The sequence below is a fragment of the Misgurnus anguillicaudatus genome, chromosome 9 (assembly GCF_027580225.2).
Source record: "Misgurnus anguillicaudatus chromosome 9, ASM2758022v2, whole genome shotgun sequence".
NCBI classification, from domain to species: domain Eukaryota; kingdom Metazoa; phylum Chordata; class Actinopteri; order Cypriniformes; family Cobitidae; genus Misgurnus; species Misgurnus anguillicaudatus.
This window is the reverse complement of record NC_073345.2, coordinates 1,850,502-1,875,702: the sequence shown is the minus strand read 5'-3', so window position 1 is coordinate 1,875,702 and position 25,201 is coordinate 1,850,502. Positions and strand designations below refer to the sequence as shown.

General features: G+C 39.3%; 1 protein-coding gene across 2 annotated transcripts in view; it reads left to right on the top strand.

Annotated features, from left to right (window-relative positions):
• The window catches only part of LOC129423891 (organic cation/carnitine transporter 2), a 41,848-nt gene extending 28,765 nt beyond the window's left edge, over nucleotides 1-13,083 (top strand). For both annotated transcript variants that reach the window (XM_055180416.2, XM_073871020.1), the window contains exons 7-10: nucleotides 1,566-1,780; nucleotides 5,098-5,280; nucleotides 12,571-12,706; nucleotides 12,905-13,083. In XM_055180416.2, coding sequence (XP_055036391.2) covers nucleotides 1,566-1,780; nucleotides 5,098-5,280; nucleotides 12,571-12,706; nucleotides 12,905-12,944 — 574 coding nt within the window. In that variant the 3' untranslated portion in view covers nucleotides 12,945-13,083. The remainder of the gene's footprint in view (nucleotides 1-1,565; nucleotides 1,781-5,097; nucleotides 5,281-12,570; nucleotides 12,707-12,904) is intronic.
• The last annotated feature ends 12,118 nt before the right edge of the window (nucleotides 13,084-25,201 follow it).

The following is a 25,201-nucleotide window of genomic DNA, read 5'->3' as shown; positions in this document are numbered from 1 at the left end:
GGCTGGTGTGAACCCACGGTCAGGCCAATACCGTGACAGCGCTTCAGAAAACCCCACCCTTAATACGCCTACCTGGATCTAACATCACACATTGGCGCCTGTTTTACCATGAGGAATTCACTTCAATCTGACAGGAGAGGGGAGTTAGATTGCATCATCATACAACAAACATAATGAAAATAACTGAGGCGGCTGTTTGCAAAGTGAAAGTCAGGATGACAAGATAAAGATGTTTGCTCCATCCGCTGTGTTACTGTGGGTTCACACCAGCCACGTTTGAGGCGTCAAATTCTTTACCACTCCCCTAGCCTCGAGAAGCCTGCTCTGGCCCAAGGTATTCAGCGTGCCAGGAAAGCCGGGCCTTAAGCCCCAACAAAGCACCAGCGAAGCACAATCATGCCCCGGAAGTGACAATGCAAACGAGACAGGCCGTGGCAGGCACTCCTGGCACGCACGCTTGAAGCCTGATATTGATACCTGATGCCTCTTTAAAAGACGGGTAGGCTGATGGATGCCACTTTACGAAGGTGTCATTGTTCTACTCAATCGCCTGCTTTATTTCTGACAAGCGTATATCATTCCTGACCCACACCATTTCCACTCTTGCTGGTCGGTCAGCACACGGCCACCACTGTGGAGGCATAGAACAGAGTATACTGTCAATAGATCCTACTGTCCGAATACTGTAACATGTCTGATGAATTTACATGCTTTACAATTTACTGTGAATGTAATAATATACATCCGCCACACTTACCGGTTTTCTTGGCGAAAGGTTCGGATGATAGAATGGACAAGTGAATTTTTAAGATTTGGATCAACTAATCTGGCAGCTTCTGCCATAGTAAGGCCTCGGTTCACCACATGATCAATAATGATGGCCCAGACTTCATTAGAGACCGCAGTTCTGCCTCCCTCTCTCTGATGACCTACCCTTTGATGGGTCCCATGCCCACCTGTCTGCCCTCTCTGTTGGTGCCCATGCCCATTTCTCTGACAGATCACTTGTCCACTAGCTCTTCCTATTCCTTGCTGTCTATCCTACTCCATGTTGAAAGTAATTCCCAGTGTTTACACCCCCACTTTTATATCTAGTAACCAATTGTGGTACCCACTATGTAAAATCAATTAGCAATGAGGAGTATTCATCATGTGTGGTTACACATAATTTATATGTTTGTACAAACACACATTTTATTTCTATAGTTCTCAAAATCCAAATATTGTATATTGCTGAAAATAAAAATATATACCATTAAGATCAGTTGGATTAAGTCCTGGTCAAATGTATTTACGCAAATCAGATGAGAAGCTTATCAAAAGTATTGTGATCATTGCATTATGAAAGACAATTACTTCATATGAAAGGTATTTTGTAATTTTGTGCATTGTACTTAGTCAATTGAACATCTGATCATTATCTTTGAAAAAAAGGACTTTTTGATGATCTGCTTTAAGTTTTGTACAAACAATTGTTAAGTTTTACCCCATACTTGCGATGATAGTACAGAAGCGAATAAAAAAACTGTAATTACCAACTCTCGCTTGCTTACTTTCTCTTTCAGGTTTACTGTTTCCATTGGATACTGTGCTTTATCTCTAAACACATCCAATCTACATGGGAACATCTATGTAAATAGTCTGTTATCAGCAGTTGTGGAAGTTCCTGCTCTCATCATGGCCTGGCTGATGTTTCGCTGCTGGCCGAGGCGTCTCTGCTTGTCTTCTACCCTTTTATTAGGAGGACTCGTTCTTCTTATTATACACTTCATACCAGAAGGTAAGACCTAAAATTGCTTTAAAACTGCTTTCTTTTGATAACACCTCTCTATATTAGATCTGCTATTTCTATTTCTGTGTTTAAATGCCCTCTGAAGAACTATTTTTATTGCTTAGTTTTTTCCCAGTGGACTGGGACACAATTTTAGGCCTGGAAATCCCACACCTAACCAGGCCATCCTATGCACACAAATAAATTTAGATTTTATTTTCCCTCTAAATGAAATTTATTACATTTATTTCATATTATTTCCTAGCAAACTGAATCATCTTAAGCATCAGACCGACACAAAAAAATTCTCACTTAGATTTAAAAATGAAACTCAAAATTTAAAAAGCTGTCATGTATATATTCACCTAAAGGATTATTAGGAACACCTGTTCAATTTCTCATTATTGGAATTATCTAATCAACCAATCCATGGCAGTTGCTTCAATGCATTTAGGGGTGTGGTCTTGGTCAAGACAATCTCCTGAACTCCAAACTGAATGTCAGAAGCAATTTTGAGCGTGGCATGGTTGTTCGTGCCAGACGGGCCGGTCTGAGTATTTCACAATCTGCTCAGTTACTGGGATTTTCACGCACAACCATTTCGAGGATTTACAAAGAATGGTGTGAAACGGGAAAAACATCCATTATGTGGCAGTCCTGTGGGCGAAAATGCCTTGTTGATGGCAGAGGTCAGAGGAGAATGAGCCGACTTATTCAAGCTGATAGAAGAGCAACTTTGACTGAAATAACCACTCGTTACAACCGAGGTATGCAGCAAAGCATTTGTGAAGCCACAACACGCACAACCTTGAGGCGGATGAGCTACAACAGCAGAAGACCCCACCGGGTAACACTCATCTACACTACAAATAGGAAAAAGAGGCTACAATTTGCATGAGCTCACCAAAATTGGACAGTTGAAGACTGGAAAAATGTTGCCTGGACTGATGAGTCTCGATTTCTGTTGAGACATTCAGATGGTAGAGTGAGAACTTGGTGTAAACAGAATGAGAACATGGATCCATCATGCCTTGATACCACTGTTCAGGCTGGTGGTGGTGGTGTAATGGTGTGGGGGAGGTTTTCTTGGCACACTTTAGGCCCCTTAGTGCCAATTGGGCATTGTTTAAATGCCACAGCGTTCCTGAGCATTGTTTCTGACCATGTCCATCCCTTTATGACCACCATGAACCCATCCTCTGATGGCTACTTCCAGCAGGATAACGCACAATGTCACAAAGCTTGAATCATTTCAAATTGGTTTCTTGAATATGACAATGAGTTCACTGTACTAAAATGGCCCCCACAGTCACTAGATCTCAACCCAAAAGCATCTTTGGGATGTGGTGGAACGGGAGCTTCGTAGCCTGGATGTGCATCCCACAAATCTCCATCAACTGCAAGATGCTATCCTATCAATATGGGCCAACATTTCTAAAGAATGCTTTCAGCACCTTGTTCAATCAATGCCACGTAGAATTAAGGCAGTTCTGAAAGTGAAAGGGGGTCAAACACAGTATTAGTATAGTGTTCCTAATAATCCTTTAGGTGTGTGTGTGTGTGTGTGTGTGTGTGTGTGTGTGTGTGTGTGTGTGTGTGTGTGTGTGTGTGTGTGTGTGTGTGTGTGGGTGTGTGTGCGCGTGTGTGTGTGTGTGTGTGTGTACCTGGTAATTATCATGTTGTGGGGACCAATTGGATAGGAAGGAATACCAGTGTTTTTGTGACCTTGTGGGGACATTTTGATGTCCCCATGAGGAAACAAGCTTATAGATCAAACAGAATTATGTTTCTTGAAAATGTGAAGTAGGAGAAGGGTTTCTGTGATGGTTGGGGTTAGGGAATGGGGTAGGTAAAGGGAATAGAATATACAGTTTGTAAGGTATAAAATGCATTACGTCTATGGAATGTCCCCATAAAACATGGAAACCAGTGTGTGTGTGTGTGTGTGTGTGTGTGTGTGTGTGTGTGCGTGCGTGTGTGTCTGCAAGTATGTATGTATGCATGTACAGGTGCTGGTCAAATAATTAGAAGATCATAAAAAAGTTTTACTAATTCCATTCAAAAGGTGAAACTTGTATATTATATTTATATTATATTATATCATTACACACAGACTGATATATTTATTGGAGGGTCGGCTGCAAACCCTTTGATGTGGAAAAAAGAGGGAAAAGTTTTAAACCTCACAAATTGGCAGACATAATTTTGTAAAACTTCAGCTTAGTCCAATAGTGACTACATTATGACAAAATGTTTTTTTAAATAATAAAAATGTTTTTGCATTTTTATGACTCATATTTGTTAATGTTTGCACTATAGGTCCTGTCTCCCTGCTTCCCTCCTGAAAGAATGTAAATATTTTTCTGCTAAAATACTCATTTAACTTTACAATAAGTACTATTCATGTCTTTTAGCATGTATTTAAGTGATGATCGTAGGGGTGCTACGGCCAATATTTGTTAGATGTTCAATAGTTGCAAAGAAAAAAATACTACTGTAGCCTATCTAGAGATAAATTGAAGCTCTCAACATTTTGCTGCTTCTTCTTGAAGTGCTTTTTTTGCGTGCCCTTTCCCTTTCTGCTCCAATTTGCTGCTTTCTCTCCATCCTCACATGTCGATTTAACTGCTTTAGTGGAGATGCAGAGAATACATAAATCGAACCGTAGCATAATGTTACCAGTCAAAACAGATTTAGATTATTAAATAGATATTTTTTATTATTTAATAAATTAACTAAATGCTGAATTTGGAAATGATCACTTTAGTACAGTGGGTGGAGAATAATAACAAATAAATAGCACTTTGGCCACAACTGACTACAATCTGTTGTTGTAAATATGCTTTATAAATAAATAAATATAAAAATAAAGATAATTTTATTTACCAGTACACAACATGTTCAATTAAATTAAATTACTTAAACTAAAGGTAATAAAAATAATTTACATTTTAGTAAATGTACTACATCAGCACGCATGCCATATTTTTTCTAATTTGGCTACACAGCATGTGTGTGTGTGCACTTGTGAAACCTTTCAGCACATACATGTATTTGTAAGTGTTTTTTGCAGATGTCATTTCAGAGACATCTGTATTCATCATAACACCAAGAACACATAATGCATGTTTTACTTTTATTTCTGACTTTTTAATTTATCCCACAGGCCTGGTTGAATCTCGCACTGCACTCTTTCACACTCCTGGTATTAGCCAAGTATAAGGATTAGAATGAAAATGCAGATCTACCCGTCTGATGATGTTTTTGATCTTGGCACAACCTTTTCTCAACTTTGATTGTGTGCTTTGTCTCCTTTCAACTAACAGATCTGAATTCTGTTTCCATTTCGTTGGTGATGTTGGGAAAGTTTGGCCTGTCAGCAGCCTTTTCAATCGCCTACCCTGCAAGTGCCGAGCTTTATCCCACCGTTCTGAGGAGCTCTGCATTAGGAGTCTGCTCAATGGTATCCAGGGTGGGCTCCATTACTGCACCATACTTCATCTACTTAGGTAAACTACTCAAATTAATATCATTAATATTCTCCAATCTGCTAACGGAGATTTAAGTAGGAATCCAACAGATTAAAATCCTAATTTGTATTTTCAAGAGTTATCTCATAATTTACACCTCAAACTTCTCTGCCCAATGTACAACACCTGCTTAAATAAGACAAATCATTTACTGTGTTTCCATATGAGTGGTTTGTATTTATTAAATGTTAAAAAAATGAAAGGAAAATGCTGTCATCATTTACTAGTCCTCATGTTGTTCTAAACTTGTATGAGTTTATTTATTTGCTGCCTGGGCTCTAGACTCATTTTTCCCACTGGTCACACTGGTGCGACTAACTTTCTCAATTGGTGGAGAAATATTTTAGTTGAACATTGTTTCCAACATGCATAAATTTAAAAGAAAACTTTACACTGTAAAAAGTGAAAGTTGGATTAAAGGAGCTGTACGCAGTGTTTCTACTTAAACTAATCCCTTTTCAATTGCCTGTGTGTGAAGTGTAATGACACAAACTGCGTGAAAGCAATTGCAGGTGAAAACACAATGTTTCTTAAATAAACAGAGAGAGAGATGACAGATTAAATGATCAGGCAAGCAATGTCCAGTGTTGTTGGCAATCGTGGCGAAGACTACGGTGGTAAGCTGGTGACGAATGTTTATTGAGTGCGACATTGGTGGAGTGGTGAGCAGTGGTGACGATCCAAACTGAACACGGGAACATCCACACGAAGACGACAATAAACTATCCAACTCTGGACTAGAGCGTGTGCGGAGGGGACCGAGACCTCGGATTCCAGACTAGAAAAATTAGGTGGTTGGTAACCTAAACTACACTTAAAAGGAGACATGCCCGTGGATGACACTGGCAATTAATTATGTGCGTACTCCACAATTGAGAGTTGCTGACTCCAGGACAAAGGATTCTTGGAGACCAAACATCGCAACACCCTTTCGACATCCTGATTGGCTCGCTCGGTTTGACCATTGCTCTGGGTTCTCGAAGGCGAACAGTTGCTCCTAGCAATTTACAAAACTCTCGCCAAAATTTGGACACAAATTGGGGACCCCTGTCAGAAACCACGTCTGTCGGGAGGCCATGTATTCGGAAGACGTGATCAATGACAGCTACCGCTGTTTCCTTGGCTGAAGGTAGTTTGGGCAAGGGAATAAAATGAGTTTGATGTTTTTGGAACCCGGCCGGTAAGAGAGTGTAAAATCGAAACGACCGAAAAAACAAAGCCCACCGAGCCTGCCTGGAGTTAAGTCTTTTGGCAGTTCTAATGTATTCGAAATTCTTATGGTCCGTCCATACAATGAAAGGTACCCCTGACCCCTCAGTTGGCTGAAATTGCGAGACTCTGGGGATGGCCAATCTACCACAGCCTTAATCTTATCAGGAACCATGTGAACACCCTCAGTCGAAATGATGTGTCCTAGAAAAGAAACAGACTGTGCATGAAAAACACATTTTTATCGCCTTGACAAAAAGCCCATTCTCTAGCAACCGCAGAAGCAATCGTCGTATGTGTTGCAAATGTTCCTGGAGAGACGAAGAAAAAATCAATATGTCATCCAGGTAAACATATGTGAACTGATCTACCATGTCTCGCAACACGTCATTAACGAGTGCTTGGAAGACTGCCGGCGAGTTCGTGAGCCCGAAAGGCATGATGCAGTACTCAAAATGGCCTCTAGGGGTGTTAAATGCAGTCTTCCATTCATTCCCCTTCCTAATACGAACCAAATGATGCGCGTTACGTAAGTCCAATTTAGTGAAGAAAGACGCTCCCTGCAACCTCTCGAAGGCTGAAGACATCAACGGCAAAGGATAAGTATTACCGTAATGTTATTCAACCCTCGGTAATCAATGCAAGGTCGCAAGGATCCGTCCTTCTTACCCACAAAAAAGAACCCCGCCCCCGCTGGAGAAGAGGAAGGACGAATGAACCCCGTTGCTAGAGAATCAGAAATGTATTTCTCCATGGCCTCTATCTCTGGAACAGACAGAGAGTATAACTTGCCCTTAGGCGGAAACGTACCTGGCAATAAATTTATAGCACAGTCATAGGGACGATGAAAAGGGAGAGAATCGGCCTGATCAACTCCATCAGGTTGTGGTACCCAGCGGGCACGTTAGATAAATCCACTGCTTCCCCCTGAAATACAGACTCAGAAACAGTTAGACACGCAGATACAAGACAGGACTTATGACACTCCTCGCTCCAGCTGGTAACGGAACCCAGTTTCCAGTCGATTTTGGGGTTGTGAGTATGGAGCCAGGGATGTCCGAGAACGAGGGGGGAGAGAGATGTGTCCGTAATGAAAAGGAAATCTTCTCGGTGTGATTACGAGAGGTGATGAGTGTAACCGGAGCAGTGGTGTGTTTGATGGTAGGTAACTTATGTCCATTAAGGGCGAAGGGTGCAATCTGGTGTGTGAGTGGAATGAAGGGAATCTAAAGCTTGCGTGCAAGTGAACTGTCGATGAAATTCCCCTCCGCCCCGGAGTCCAGAAGTGCATGGTCGGTGTGAGATTTGGTGGACCACGTAGTCTCACCGGGAGGAGAGTGGATGAGTCGAGGTCTTGTGAGCAGAGATCCCGCCCGATAGTAGCCTCTGTCTTACTACCGGGCTTGGTCTTTTACCGGGCATCTCTGGCACTGATGACCCGCCTCTCCAGAGTATAAACACAGTCCTTGGGATCTCCGCCGGTTTCTCTCCTCCCGGGAAAGCCGAGCTCGACCCACCTGCATGGGCTCCGGATCTGGGAGAACGCTGATGGGGACCTCGCTGGGAGGACTGGATGGCTCAGGTCTGCGCTGTGTGCTGGTAGAGATCTTTCTTCGAGCAGCTATGGTCAGCCTAGCATCAACCCGGATCGCCAGATCAACCAGCCCGTTGAGATGTAGGTAACTCCGCAGTGACGATCTCCCACTGGATCCGATCCGCAAGCCCATGCAGGAAATGATCCCACTGCGCCTCCTCGTTCCACCTACACTCCGCCGCCAGGGTCCGGAACTTGATTGCATAATCTGAGACTGATCGATCCTCCTGTCGGAGCTCAGTGAGGAGTCGGGCAGCTTCTTTCCCGGCGACGGGTGATCAAAAACCCTCTTCATCTCTTCAGAAAGTAGGTTGAATGAGGAACAGCAGATGTCTCTATTCTCCCACACCGCCATCCCCCAGAGGGCAGCCTTGCCCGTAAGTAGTGAGAGGGTAAATGCTACATTAGTTTCCTCGAGGTAGAATGACGGGGCTGTTGAGCGAAATGCAGAGAACAATGAGACAGGAATGTACGGCAGTAATTAGGCTCACCGGAATATTTTTCGGGAATCGGTATCCGGGGTTCAGGATGAGAACTACCCCCTGGAGGAGAAGATGGTGCGGGCGGCGTGGGTGGTGCAGTGGGGAGCGGTGGATGTTGAGAACGCTGAGAGAGCTCGGACACCTTCGCCACCATTGCATGGACGGCCTTTCGCATTTCCTGGATGGACTGATCCTGATGATCCATTCGAGCTAAAGTGCGCTGAAGAAACCCCTCTAGAGTAGCGGTGGGTTGGTCTCCTGCTGCTTCCATGTTGGCCAGATTCTTCTGTAATGACTAGGGCTGTCAAAATTAACGTGTTAAAAACGCGTTAACGCAAATTCATTTTAACGCCATTAATTTTATTAACGCCGATTAAGGCAACGCGTAATTTCTGTTTGACCCTTGGTCCAGCCCATAGTTGAATGAACAGAGACGCAGAAAAATGGGATCTTGTCTAAATGATTCAAAGGTTTTCATAGAAATAAGAACATTAACCAAATCGTCTAGCAAATCCAATGCTCTAAATGCTCGTTGGACATCTGAAATGATCTTTATTTATATGTCTGGGGTGTAACGTTCCCGTCCTCCTAATGCTTAATCTAATACAAAGATGCGTCTCAATTCATTTTGGTTTCGCTTTTATGCATGACTTAGAAAATAGACTGCAGGACTTGCTTGATGTTAAAAGAGTCATTAAGAGAGATAAAGTTCGGTACCTAATTAATGTCAAAGAGTTATTAAGAGCGACAAGACTCAAAAATCTCCTCACGCTGACTGACAGACATCTGAAGTGCGTGCACACAGACTCGGATATATAGACATCTACAGAAAATTAAAGTTTTACAAATATCTGTTTTGATAAGAATTCACGCAGGTAGGCTCTATAATCTGTTATGTTTTAAGTAAATGTTTGGTTAACTGTTGGGTAAAAATATCTGATGTGTAACATTATATTAGATCACTTAGATTTTAAGCAGTCTGTCACAATGTCAATCAAACAAAAGAAAAAAAGTTTAACATATATTGATGATGTTTTTACTTTGTGTGTGCTAAATCTTATAGTTTTACCAGTGATTTTAAGGTATTGATGTGGTAATTAAATGTATGGATGTGGTAATTTTTGTAGTAATTTAACTTTGCTGACTCTTTCAACTTCAAACAGGTGTAGTTCTGTCATATTTTGTTATATTCCACCAAATCATGCATTGTTCTATCTATGTTTCAATAGAGAATGTCAAAATATGAACAACTATTTTTTTTTTGAAAATTTGCTAATTCCGACTCAATTTGCCAGCACGGGTTACAAATGATGCAGCAGCAAACAAAAATGGAGAAAGAAAATTCATCTGAAAGGAAAATTCATATACAAAAAAATGGCTTGATGGTTCTGTTAAAAATTTAAACAGGCTGTTGTTAACATACATTTGCATAAAGCATCTATATATGTTTATATGATTAGAGTATTAAAAACCTGAATAGTGTTAAATTAGGGTAAATTTAGAACGGATAAAAATGTGCGTTTAATTTGCGATTAATCGTGAGTTAACTCATGAAATCATGCGATTAATCTAGATTAATTTTTTTATCTATTGACAGCCCTAGTAATGACACAAACTGCGTGGAAGCAATTGCAGGTGAAAACACAATGTTTATTAAATAAACAGAGACAGAGATGACAGATTAAATGATCAGGCAAGCAATGTCCAGTGTTGTTGGCAATCGTGGCGAAGCCTACGGTGGTAAGCTGGTGACGAATGTTTATTGAGTGCGACGTTGGTGAAGTGGTGAGCAGTGGTGACGATCCAAACTGAACACGGGAACATCCACACGTAGACGATGACGACAATAAACAATCCAACTTGACAAACGGTAATCCACAAACAACACGCTGATCCACACAACACAGGAACCAAACAAAGAGTGAGAATCTGGCAGGGAACAGAAAGTCATGTAAGTATATATGGAGGAGATGTAATGATGATCAGCTGGAGCGAGACAATCAACACACAGGTGAGCGGAATCACTCTAATGAGCACATGTCAGAGAGGTGAGTAAACAAACACACACACACGACACGGAGGAAACAATGGATTTCCTACCGTGACATGAAGGGGTTGTAATGCTGAAGCTCGTAAAGCCAAACGTGAATCGGATCAACTTCGTACAAAAACACGGATTAACATCGGCAGGGCATTTGAATTATGGAGAAACCTCCACTTGGTTTGGGGTATAAAAACGGATCCGGAGTTGGCTTTCAGGTAAGCTAACATTACTACAAAGCATGTAAAATATATTTTGATTTTGCTAGCCTTCGCTTTAGCGTGTGTTCGCCCCCAGCCGTCTTCGATCGATGACGTAAAACTGCGGACGCGTTTGTTTGCGTGCGTCCGCTTTTTTAAAGTCTTTAAACTTGTACAGTCTGACATTGATGTAAACTGAGATTCTGCAGTGTGACATGGACTTAACTACGATATTGATCGCACAGTGTGGCAAACAACAATCCTAAAGGACTATTTAAAAGAGCACAGTGTATACCGGACTTTACTGTTATACTGAAATTGTTCAGTGTAATTCACTTACCGTTTTTGTTATCTGACCGTAAATTTACCTACGTAACACCACATTACATAGGCTAAATGTAGTCAATTTAACCTTGCAGTGGGAGTTTACCTGAGTTTCCAAGCATGTTGTGTTGTGCTTTCTCCTGTGTGTTGCATCTCAGTCTGGCCGTCACTCATGAGTTCGAGCACGCGCTTGTAAACTTATTGGTTGCAATGTGAAACATCACCGCTAGAGGCCGCTGAAAACTACATACAGCCCTTTAACTTAAAAAAAAATACTTCAATTCAGTAACCCCAAAAAAAACGGATGTTACCAACTGAAGTCACCTAAAGTGGACAAATTTAAGTCGATAAAACACAATTTGATCCAACTTTCACTTTTTACAGTGTACTAAAAGTGGTTCTCAAACTGGGGTCCGGGGCCCCCAGGGGGGCCGCGAGATGGTGCCAGGGGGGCCCCACTTTTATGACATTTTATAAAATACATTTATTTATCATGAATTCTGTGTAATTAAACCTAAAAAAAATAAGGCTACTAACCAACAGCACTACTTTGTATAACTTAATATGTTTTGTTTAATTAAAATGTTACATTTTAGGACAGTTTTTTGTCATAATTTTTTTTTGGGGGGGCGCAAAGGAATTCACCGTACACAAGGGGGGCCGCACGCAGAAACAGTTTGAGAATCACTGTACTAAAATATATAACAAACTTATTATTGCCATGGGTGTCTGATGATAACTGCTAAACAGCAGCTATTACTTACTTCCAATAGGTCAACACTAAGGATTTTTGGCAAAAAAAAGTGATTTATTTAAAAGCATATATGGATTAATCTTTTTTTTTGTTACACAGATAAGTTAGTCACATGGCAGCACACAGTCCAAACAAAAGGCCATGTGCTACTACACAAACATGAGTTTCAACTTCAACTGTGTGCTTTTTTAAATTTTTCAAAAATCTGGTGTTTTGATTGTGCATTACAATTAATATCAATTAAACTGCAGTTGGTTTGTTTTGATTTAAGCCTTCATAACTAACAAAAAGCTAAGTAGCACAATAAAACACAATAAAAACATGATAACATCATAATAAACATGTTTTGAAAAATGTTTTTAGATGAAACTAAACTCTTCACATCTTCTTTTGTTTTTAACAGAATAAAGAAACTCATACAAGTTTAGAACAAATATTTGTATGTATATGTATTAGAGTAAAGTGTAAAGATGACAGAATTATATTTTTGGGGTGAAATCCCCCCTTAAGCTCTTTTTCCACCACGACAGGTATGAAGATGTATTACAGGCAAACATAATGTTTACTAAAATACAGAGATAGCCAAATTATATTGTTATTTACAGAATATCTGAAATAATCAAATCTGCACATTTGCTCAGATGTCTCTTGTCTTTTAATTTCAGGAAGCTACTACAGATCTCTGCCTTACATCTTAATTGGCGGCCTAAATGTTTTCTCTGGGTTGCTATGTCTTCTCCTTCCAGAGAGTTTAGGATGTCCTCTACCTGAGGCTATCAGTCATATGCAGACAGTAGTTGGGTAAGACAAAATAAGTGCAGCAACCATTGCCCTTTGCTGTACATACAAATATTTGTCAACATGTGTAAACTGTAATTTTAACCTAGAACATTTTTATCGGATTATATCAGAATGTTTTATTGTGTAATACATACTGTAGCTGTGTCAGTTTTTAAATGTTTTTATCAAATACTGAAAAAGTACTTTTTTTCTCCCCAGATGTAAAAAGAGGCATCCTCGTAGTTCAACACGTTTGTAGTTCATCACATAAATATGAGGAGGAAAGCAAATCTTAAAACTCAAAGAACTTTTTATAGATTTTTAACAATTTGACATATTTGACATATTGGATTGATCCTGCAGTGTTTATCCTTTAATAAACTCCACCAATGAATTCACTTCTTTATCACTTCACTTATCACTTTTTTCAGTTCACATTTGTTACACAGCTACAAAAAAAAGGTGGCAAACAATCCAAAATGTGGCAGCAAGACGAAGAGAGCACATTTCACACCTCTATCATATTAGATGTATATTTTTATTTTTACAAAATGGTGGGTCTTGAGATTACCCGTTGGGTTGAAAAAGTTTGGAAACCCCTGATATACAATGCACAAGCAAGATTTATCAAGTATACAGGGGAAACAGATGGAAAAATAAAAATCCTTATCTTAATTTTTAGTACTTAGATCATGATTAATGCCAAATAATGTAAGTTAGGCCTACCTTGTGTCAAAAAAGAACAAATAAATATAAAAATTTTGTTTTACTTGACCATTACTTGCTTTTTCCAATAAACTGATGAGTTTTGCATCAAATTCATTTTTGTTACTCTTGCAATGGATGATGAATAATGAATATTGACAGATGATTCATTGTTACATCTATGACTTAGATTTGTAGATCCTTTCCCTTTTAGAGCCCATTGCGTATCAAGCCGTATTTTAAATCTAGAGACACGACAAGTGCACTCAAATACAAATGTATCTGAAACAGGAGGTGAGCGCTTTAAAAAGCAAAAGAAAGTGGCACGTCCTGCGTTTTTCTTGCATTTTAGATGTTAATGGACTCTAATGCAAGAATTCTTCCAATAAGTGGTCGGGACTCGGAACAAAATCAACTTGGGCATAAAGCAGTGGGGACATCTCCCGCTCGCAAATTATGCCTAGGGGCAGCAACCTTCAGTGGCATTAAAACACCGGCCCTCGTGGCCAAAAAAAGACCTGCCCACTGGGAACTCTCCTAGTCCTCCCTATGGCCAATCCGGGCCTGTCTACTGTTGAAGCAGATCTGATCTCTTCTGGAAGATAATTCCAGCTGGGTCATAGTTAAATGCTGACACACCTTATTTGAGTGAACCCTTGGAATTTTTAACTGACCTGATCCTAATGATCTTCCCTTACGAAAATTAACCAAGGTTTTTACCAAAAAAAAAAAAAAAACATGGTCACTGTAGTAAAACCATGGTTACCACAAAATAATCTTAACCATAGCCATAGTTAAACCATGGTTACTATAGTAAAACTATGATTTTGCTAATAATATACACCAAAAAAAAGTTCATTTACCACAAATAAAAACATGGTTAATTTTTGTACGGGTGAGTAGTCTGTTTATATTCATTTAAACGCACCTTTAACATCTGAAGAACCTTTCTGATTAACCAAAGTTCTTTAAGGTGAAAAAGGAAATGGTTTTTTGAGGAACCAAAAAAGGTTCTTCTATGCCAGGGATGGGCATTCCTGGTCCTGGAGGGCCACTGTCCGGCAAAGTTTAGCTCCAACCCTAATCAAACACACCTGAAAAATCTAATCAAAGGCTGCAGGATGACTTGGAAATGACATTCAGGTGTGATTGATTAGGGTTGGACCTAAACTTTGCAGGACAGTGGCCCTCCAGGACCAGGAATGCCCACCCCTGTTCGATGCCATCGCTGTGAAGAACCTTTTAAGCTCTTTTATTAAAAGTGCAGCAAGTCTGCAATGCATTTGGGTCCTTAGCTATGAAGTGATTTATAAATGAGTAATAATACTATAAAATCTATTGTAAATTTAACAGGAGGCCAGTGTAAGCAACTGAGGACTGGAGTGTTGTGCTCAGATATTTTTGTTTTGGTCATAATTCTGTTCTGTATGATATCTAAAAAATTTCCTTTTAGATGTAAGATAATTGAAAAGGTTGTTTTCAATCAGCTGAACATTTGGTCTGGACCATTTACAATCTGGTTTCTATCAGCATCACAGCACAGAGACAGTGCTCGTATAAAAGATATTCAATTAAACTCTGATTCAGGTAAAATATCAGTGTTAGTGCTACTAGATCTCAGTGCTGCCTTTGACAAAAGACACAAAATAAAGTCAGAAATCTTGGTGTAATCTTAGAGTCTGACCTTAAGTTCAGTTGTCATGTCAAAGCAATGGGGTTTATCAACAAAATGGGTGGTGCATCTTTTAAAGTAACACAATAAGTATTCTGAGGATTGACAATCACCAACTAGAAAGATGCATTGAAAGGCATCTTTGAATAAAGCAGCTATTCCACCACCACTTCTAACAGCTCTACAGACACTTATAAAAGTAAAGTTAGGTGGGTCTGATTCATTGAGGACTGTAGCGCTGCATCTTGTTAGTCCTGGTTGTTAGTGGTGATGAGATCATTAACTAAATAAATGATTTGTTCTTTAGTGAACAGATGTTCAAAGTGCTTACATAACTGGTTTTGGCAATCTCAGAATGATGTTTAGGCACTAGATCGACTTAAAAGGAGCCTTACGGTACATTCACACAGGGACATAAGAGACAACGCTTCTCATTTACTTTATATGGGTGACCCCACGTGTTGAACATTTCAACATTTTAAACTTTTCAAGCGCCAACGAGTGCGTCAGCCAATCAGATCGCCTTAAGCAAATATCGTAGTGCAGAGCCAACCAATTATGTTTATGAAAGACCATGCAGCCACTGTGATTGGCTGTTGGCCACACTTCAGAAACACCTTCCGTTAAGCATTAATGTTTACACCCCATTTAAATGTACCGTTAGTCTTTCTATCACATATCAGGACAGAGATAGGGAAAGCTAAAAGGACATTGGGCTCTTGCTAGTTCTGTAAACATTTTTGTTTGTCTCTGCTATTGTAGTAGAAACACAACACATATCATTTAGCAGATGAGGGCCGTGTGAGCCCTGACGTTGAGGCAGAAGACAAAGTGCTCTATCAGATGGAGGAGGGGGGTGAGCTGGGCCCAGAGGCTTGGTGGTGGGGAAGCCCGTTGTTTCTTGGTTGATATTTTGGGGACTTGCAACAATATAGTGGGAGAGCTTTGTTCCAGCAAATACCAGTTTGTCAAATTCCTCTGAAAGCACAGAAGTTTTGATGTTGGAGACAGGGAGAGATAGAGAGAGAGTGTGACGACATCAGCTGTGATTCTGGGGTTCCTGAAGGCTGAATCTTGTCTTTCCTGGTTGTTATCCACAGAAACGTCCTTGGGTGTTGATTCACAAGTCAGCTGTAGCGAGGTCAGTGGGTAGGGCTCAGCCTAAGCTGTCTCCGTGAACAGTAGTTGTTGTGGCTGCAGAGTTTTATCCTTGTCATCTGAATGCGAGGTGGAGGCGCCGCCCCCCTCGCTGGCGACTCTGCTACCACTGTGCGTGCGATCGTCTGTGTTTTATGTGTTTTAAAGCTGTTTGGAAGTATTTTAAACTCTGGATTATTAGCTAGATCGATCCCAGTTTACATGATTATGGTTTCACTCAATAACCGTATTGTTTGCCTCCTGTGGCTGTGGATATTGGTTGTTTGGAAAGCCACACAAACACTTCACGTAATGAGAGAGCCGGGCCTGCCTGTCATAGTTTACAGCCGGCATGAGCTTCTTCAGTTGCGGTTTTCAGCGTCAAGCCCGTTGGATCCTGATGTTGATCTTTCTGAAATCAAGCCCAGGGCCAAAGAAAGGAAGAGAGGCAGCAGAGGAGGTGTCCGGGTCAGAAACCGCCGTCGGGGTTATAAACCCGTTTTACTCTCGGTTATTCTGGGGAATGTCCGCTCTCTCGTCAATAAGGCGGACGAATTGACAGCATGTTTGAAATTCGATCGCGCATTTCGGCAGACCAGCTTACTCTGTTTTTCTGAGACATGGCTGTCTGATAGGATACCCGATTCTCATTTGGAGATGGAAGGCTTTGCACTTCACAGGATGGACAGAGACCAAGCAAGTACGGGTAAGAAGCAAGGTGGAGGTGTCTGTCTGTATGTGAACAACCGCTGGTGTCACACCCAACATGTTACCGTGAAAGAAAAAGTGTGTGACCCGAATATTGAGCTCATTGCGGTGAGTTGTAGACCCTACTATCTACCCAGGGAGTTCTCCCATGTTATTGTCATGGTGGTGTATATCCCCCCATCGGGCAATGGGAAGTGTGCCACTGAGTCAATTTCGAGAATTACGCATGACCTACAGCGCTCCTCTCTAGATGCGCTAGTTATTTTGAACGGGGACTTTAATCATTGCTCTCTCTCCACCACTTTACCATCTTTTAAACAAATGGTGACGCGTCCTACGAGGGGTGACAATATTATTGACTTGTTTTATACGAACGTTAAGGATGGCTATGCTGCTAAACTGCTTCCTCCGCTGGGTAAATCAGACCATAACCTGATAATTTTAACTTCTATATATTCACCAGTGATACGTAGACTGCCGATTACGTCAAAGACTGTGCGCATCTGGTCAGATGATGCCTGTGAAACATTAAAGGGGTGCTTTGAATGCACCGACTGGTCTGTGTTTTTTGATGGAGACAGTGATTTGGACAGTATCTCTGACAAAGTGTCTTGTTACATTAATTATTGTGTTGAGTCTGTAATTCCGTGCAAACAAATCAAAATGTTTCCTAATAACAAACCATGGGTCACCAAAGAAGTTAAAGCTGCTATTAATAAGAAGAAAGCTGCCTTTTATAGTGGTGATAAAGAAAGGATTAAAGATGCCCAGAGAGAGTTAAAAGTTATTATCAGACAGGGCAAACAAAAATACAAGGATAGTGTTGAAGGTAAAATGTCCAGTAGCAATACACGAGGGTTATGGAATGGTATTAAGTGTATCACTGGATATGGGACCAGTAATCCCAGTTTATGTAAATTGGGTATACAGCCTAATGATGCCAACACTTTTTTTGCCAGGTTTGATGAATATGATTTCTCTTCTGTATGCGAGAATGTCCTCTCTAATCTTAGTCAGAGCAGTTCTGAGGACTGTAGCTCCGCTATTAGTCTTAACATTGAAGAGGTCCGTCAAAAGTTAAGGCGTATTAAACCAAATAAGGCAGAAGGCCCTGATGGTGTTCATCCACGTACGCTAAAAGTGTGTGCCGATCAGCTATGCTCTGTCCTTCATTCACTGTTTTCTTTGTCTCTGTCCTCTGCTAAAATACCTGTTATGTGGAAAACATCTTGCCTTATTCCTATCCCCAAAAAAGCCAAGATGTGCAATAGTCCTGCTAGTTTGAGGCCTATAGCTTTGACATCTCGCATTATGAAGTGTTTTGAGAGGGTTGTACTTGATCATCTGACTAAGCAGGTGTCTGCCTTTCAGGATCCCTTGCAATTTGCTTATAGGAAGGATGTGGGGGTTGATGATGCACTGTTATTTATGCTACATAATATTTATAGTCATCTCGAAACTACTGCCAGCTCTGTTAGGATTATGTTCTTTGACTTTTCGAGTGCTTTTAATACTATACAGCCACATATTTTAGCTAACAAATTAATTAATTTTAAACTACACCATGCAACTATTGCTTGGATCCTGGATTATTTGTTATCACGACCACAGTTTGTTAGATTTGGAAACAAACAGTCTGACATTATTCTAACTAACACCGGAGCACCTCAAGGGACAGTTTTATCTCCCTATTTATATACACTTTATACTGCCTGACTATAGGCATAGCCAGCCATCCTGTTTGGTACAGAAATTCTCTGATGACACTGCCTTAGTTGGTCTTCTTAATCATGGTGATGACCTTGCCTATAGAAGAGAGGTTCAGTCTTTTTCCAGTTGGTGTGAGTCAAACTTTCTTAAACTAAATATAGGGAAGACTAAAGAACTTGTGATTGATTTTAGGAGGAAAAAGGAGAAGGTACTTCCAGTCACAATTAATGGCCAGCTAATTGAAATTGTGCAGTCATATAAGTTTTTAGGAGTGCATTTGGATGAGAAATTAAATTGGAAAGAGAACACCCATGTCTTAATGAAGAAGGCTCAGTTGAGACTATTCTTCCTAAGAAAACTGAGATCCTTCAACATTAGTACAAAACTTTTAGAAGTTTTTTATCAGGGGATTTTGGCTAGTGTGCTTTTTTATGCTGTTCTATGTTGGGGAGGCAGCTTATCTACTGAGGATAAAAATAGAATAAATAAGTTAATCAGGAGAGCTGGCTCTGTTATTGGCCTTATCCCAGACTCACTTGAGGTCATTGTGGAGAAGAGGATGAGGTCAAAATTAAAAATTGTTATCCTTTTTGAAGGCCATCCATTACACAGTGTTTTTAATGGACTCTGAAGCTCTTTTAGTAAGCATTTAATTATGCCTCGGTGCTCTAGTGAGCGACTTAGAAGGACATTTGTTCCTGCAGCAGTCAGATATTTTAATGAATACTGTTGACTATTGTATTGTTGAATTGATTGTATTGTTAGTTCTGAATTGTGAAAGTGATTTTTTATAGAATCATGTGCACTCTTAAAACAAATGTGTTAAAAACAACACAACATGTGTTATTTTTTACACATGTTCTGAGTGTGCGCAGGGACAACACATGTTGAGTTAAATTTAACACAGAATATGTGTTATAAAATGCAACACAAAAATGTGTTGCTTCAGTAAACACATTAATGTGTAACTTTCTATTAATCTAACACAACTGTGTGTTACCGAGTAATTGTTTAGTTTTAATATTAAAGAGAAAAAAACATATGATTTGTAAATTTTAAATTATGAAATCAAGCAGACAACTATTGAATATTGTTCACAAACTATTTATTTGTAAAATAACAAATATTTGACAATTAATGCCTGCATGAAAATATGCTAGTACTGTATGTTGCTAGATGTATGCTAATTTAAATAAATGTAAGTGCAAGTATAATAACTTCAAACATACATTACATTGATACGTTTTAAAACACTATTTATAAAATAATTCATTGAATTTAAAAGCAACTGTGTTAAACATGTTGAATAGAGCAATGTCTGAAATCGTTTCCAACAAGCAAATTATCAAAAAATTTTAACTTGTCCTGAAACATTAACATGTTATCTTACATTTAGAAAAATACTTAAAATGAACTTGACAAGTGTATTCAAAGAAATTTCCGTCACAAAACATTTAGGGGCGGTTTCCCGGACAGTGGATTAGCTTAATCCAGGACTAGGCCTTAGTTTAATTAGGAAATATAACTTGTTTCAACAAAAAACATTACTGGTGTGCATTTTGAGGCAAAACAAAGGGCACTGATATATTTTAAGATATGTCAGTGCAAGTTGTTTTCAGTACCGCACAGGTCAGATTGTCAACATCAGGTGGAAAGGCAAAAGAATCGTTCATTGCAACAGTTACGTAGTGGCCTCCATGTCCTGAAGAACCGTTGGAAACCAACTGTGGCTGAGCTGATTTCAGACACCCCTTGATCATTTAGTAAGCAAAGACGTCACACTGGTACCAGCCTACACAAATGAAACAATGAACATCATTAGAAAATGTTGTTGCATGAAAATTACTTATTTTATATAAAGTTTAGAGTCACAAAGCCTACCGGCATCAAGTCCCACAGGACTGACACAGCAGAATTCACACAGCAGAAGATGAACGAGTATCCTTAACATTGTATAACACAGCTCTCATCAGGGTGTAGTAAACATGCAGGTCACATGCAAAATACAAATGAGAAAAAATTATTTAAAAAGGATTACTTTTATATCGTATTTTGAATGTTACATTTTAAACGTAATTTTCCAAATTAAACATTTGGAACAGAGATAGGAAATCATACCATTATGTTGACTGTCAGCTTTCTTCAATAAATGTCTGATGTCCATTTTCTTCTCTAAAGATGCTTTTTCCCTGAGTTTCTCAATAATTGTCACATTCCCATTTTTTCTTTCCCATCGGTAAGTCTGGAAAACTTGATGGCCCCCTTCAGTGAATTTAAAAAGAAATATTAATATTGGAATTATGAAACACTTTGTGTAAAGTTATCTCCATTTAAATGCGGAGTGCACAATGTTTGAAAAACGCTTTGGAAAAGGAGACGGGCCGACTACCAAAACACATTTATAGCCAATCAGCAGTAAGGAGCGTGTCTACTAACCGACATCTTTGCCGGGTTGCGTATGTGTGGGGCGGGTCTTTTAAAAGAAGGTCCGGATTCTATTGGGGTAGGGGCGTGTTTGTTTAAGTGATTTCAAATATCAACATTGGCTTTCAAACATTGTGCACTCCGCCTTTAAGTATATTACAAACACTGGCATGTCCAGAAATTGGGGATATTCCTTAAAGATTTCACCAATAATTGGTGATTTTGTCATTACCTGTATCCATCTTCTTTGATGACTGAAGGTTTGGTCAATGGCATTCTTTATTGATGATGTCCTCCCACTTCAACTCTGCTGAAGCTACCGTCTGATGTTCTGTAATCTCATTTTATGAATCCACTGTGTGATGGCCCATCAAAAAAAATAAAAAAATAAATGCTCCTATCATGATCAATGCAAAAATAGCACTTAGTTAGAGTCAAGTACAGTTTTTATACACATTGTCAAGTAAGTAATTTCATACACATAAATTAAGTATGTAAAAGCATCCTTACGGTACATGTCCCTCTTTTTGACCAAATGAGACCATAATCCAACAACACAATCTCCTTTGAGAGTGCCAGCTTTTCTTTTTCAGATGGATAGCTGAAAAAGATTACAAACAAACATTGACACAAGAATTGTGATTTACATCTAGTTAAGTATTACTGGGCAGTATTTATAACTCAATAGTGCAAAAACACTTTACAGCTAGTAGCACAAAACTACACAAATCTTATTCACGTAGCACTTTAGCCTTACTGCAAGCAGTGAAAGGTTCGTGAAGTTCGACTCTTACCATTAGACCACTACTCTCCCAGTAATTAATTGCGTCTTGTCTAACTTTATATTGAACGCGAGCGGCGCGACACGAAAATAAAAAACAGTATTATAAAATGTGGCTGTGCATCATCCAGAATGTACAGCATCACCGATTAATAATGAATTTTACCGTCTTTTGTCTCGTCATGCCGCTCACAGGTGTACAGTAGGTACAGTGATGTGCATACTGTTCCACCATGTGCTTAACCAAACGCGACGAGGCGTTACGATAATCGAAAGGCATAATTTATAATGACCCGTCCTATAACGTAAGGACATAAACTGAAAAGAAACCCGTTACCGCGTGTCACGTCTATTTAGGACACGGTGTTAACGATTTACTTTACAGTGCTGCAAGCAAGTGTCACACATAATTTACTAACACGTAGTCCAATGTGCCTTTCATTAAACAACGACTGTTAACATGAATCTCCAAACGTAACTTTGCAAAACGAGCGAGCATTTAACGTTACCATAATAAAGTTTAAATTAACAGTCTCCTGCACAATTAATACGAACGTTTCTTACACTATATGAAAAATAGATATCATATTATAACTGTAATTTTTAATTTAATTTCTTACCTGATGCAGACAGGAACATTCTTCACGTCCTCTTGACTGGAAAGGCGGTTGGAAAAGAAAGTCACTGCGCAGGCGCAACACAATAAGCGTTGTGTGTTTGTTTTTTCAATAAAACAAATTCAAAACAGACTGCCAGCCAAGGCTCAATAATAATGACCATGATTTTCATAATAATTAAATAAAAATAACACACGCAAAAAATACAATTAAAAATACAATAATGCGTAGTTGTCTGTCCATGTGAAACGTCATCAGCAGATTCGTGTGAACTTACGACAGCCACCAATGGAAGAGAACGCCTGCATAATGTTTAAAATATTACTCTTATTGTGTCACAAAGTGTATGTTCAAAAGCTTTTTAGGCGAGAATGTATGTATAAAAAGTTCAAATTTGCGGTCGGTTTATAAAGAGAGCGTTTATTAAAAAATCTGCCCCGACTTTTTCGGATTTCTGATCCAGACAACCAACGGGTACTTAGCGCTCATGTACCCCGCCCAACGCAGCTTGATCTCGGCAAGTCCTTCTGAAAATCACCGCTGGCCGCTGGGTGTTATGTGTTAGTAGTGGTTAACAGTGTTATATATATTTTATTTTCGGTACTGTCTTATGGACAATCTTTGGTCTCATAAATATATTATCTGTTCCTGGGCAAATCGTTTTGACTAAGGACAAAGTTGCATTGTAAAACTTTATATTTTTTATTTAACTTTGTGGTGAAGTGCAGACTTATTTGTGCTTTTGACCGAACTTGCTTGTATATTTCCTGTTGCACAAACATCTTATACTTGATAAAGGAATGTGTTATATATGATATTTGGTTTTTATAACAAACAAAAGTACTGGATAATCAGTGTCAGTGCACGCTGCCTAAATCACTTTTTTTATGAAAACGACAGGATATAGTGTTTTATATCACATTTTTTCATGTTAATTCGTTTAAATATAAATCGTCATTAAACTACAATAATTATGCATTTCATTTTATTTTGTACTGGTTAACGTGTTTTACACATTCATTGTGTAAGCAGTAAAGCATAACATTTACACATTATGTGTCAGTTCTGTGTAACATCACAAGTTCCAACACAAAAATGTGTTAGAATCCTTTTACACATATTTTGTGTAAATTTTTAACACATCAATTTTAAGAGTGTGGTACTGATTTCTTAATCATGTTTTAATAATCTCTAAATGTAGAGATATTTATTTATTTTGTGTGTTAGTTGTGTGATGTGTTTGTTGGCTGTATGGTTTAGGTGGTGGCAAACCAGTTTCCCCTTGGGGATTAATAAAGTTCTCTCTCTCTCTCTCTCTCTCTCTCTCTCTCTCTCTCTCTCTCTCTCTCTCTCTCTCTCTCTCTTTTCCCGGCCAGGTGTATGTGTGCTTTCAAGTGTGGACTGGCACTCTGTGCTGATGTATGATAAAGAAAGAAAGATATATTGTCCTTAACCTAGCACCAAGTTTGTTTGTGTGGAGGCCATCTGTTTTAAATAGTTAGGGGTCAAGCACCGAAGGTGCTGAGACACCTATTGGAATTGTCAGTATTATTATTATTCTGCTGTTTCTTCTTCTTCTTAGCCATAGGCGTCTATGGCAGCCCTATGAACCGTACATAGGAAAATGATGAAATTTGGCACAGTTGTAGTGGTGGTCTTAAAAAGTCACGTGACCAAAAATGGGGTCTCTAGTACTAACTCTATAGCGCCACCAGCAGTGCAAAAATTCAATGTTCAAATGGTTATAACTGCTGATCCGCTTGATCTATGAAAATTCTACTTAGTACACGTGATTGCTCTCCTCATGCTTATTGTTTTTAATAACTTACATGAAAACTCAACCCATTACAGTAGCGGCCATTTTGAAATGTACAGTATTCCGTTTATTCGCTACTCCTCCTTCAAATTTGGTTAAATTGTTATGAAATTTGGCACAGGTGAACTTTAGAGTGAGCCGCACAGAAATGACCGAACAGAATTTTGATATTTATCTTTGTTCAAAAGTAATAAATGCGCAAACTTAACGAGGTTGACGCAAAAATGGTTCTGAAGCTGTATCTCGGTCATTCTTTGATCAATTGAAATGAAATTTGGTACACTTCATGTGGACCATGAACTTGGGGTTCATGCAAAATTTGGTGACAGCGCCACCTATGGGTCATGAGATATGAAAAATGGCTTTTTTGCCCATAACTACTGAATTGTTTGTCAGAAAATTATGATGTTGGTGTTTACGGATTCCTTGGCTCATGCCGAATCTGTCGATATGTATTATGTCGGGTTTGACCACACCACCTGTCTGCCATTTTGAAATTGATCATAAATTGTTATATCTTTTGAACTATTGGACATATTCGTGCAAAAATAGTCAGGGAGCTTCGGCATGATGTCCTGAAGGTACCTGGGAAGTCAGAGTACAGCGCCACCTAGGGGTTATAAACTATAACATTTCTTATAGAACTGCTTATATCTTCAGAATACTTTGTCTGATATACATTTTCTTTGTGAAATTTTATTTACTGGTTTTTGCCGATCGCAACAATACCTTCTTTGTCATTTTCCATCATTCTGTTCATGTGTTATTGTAAGGCATATGGTAAATGATTTTTTCGCTACTCCTTTTACAAATTTTGTTTATTTTATGCCAGGTTCTGCTTGTATAATGTTTGGAGCAATCCGCACAGACGTGACTGAACAGATTTTTCTGCTGAGTGTCAAATTTTTGAGAAATACCTCTGTAAAGCGGACCGTGCCTGTCATGC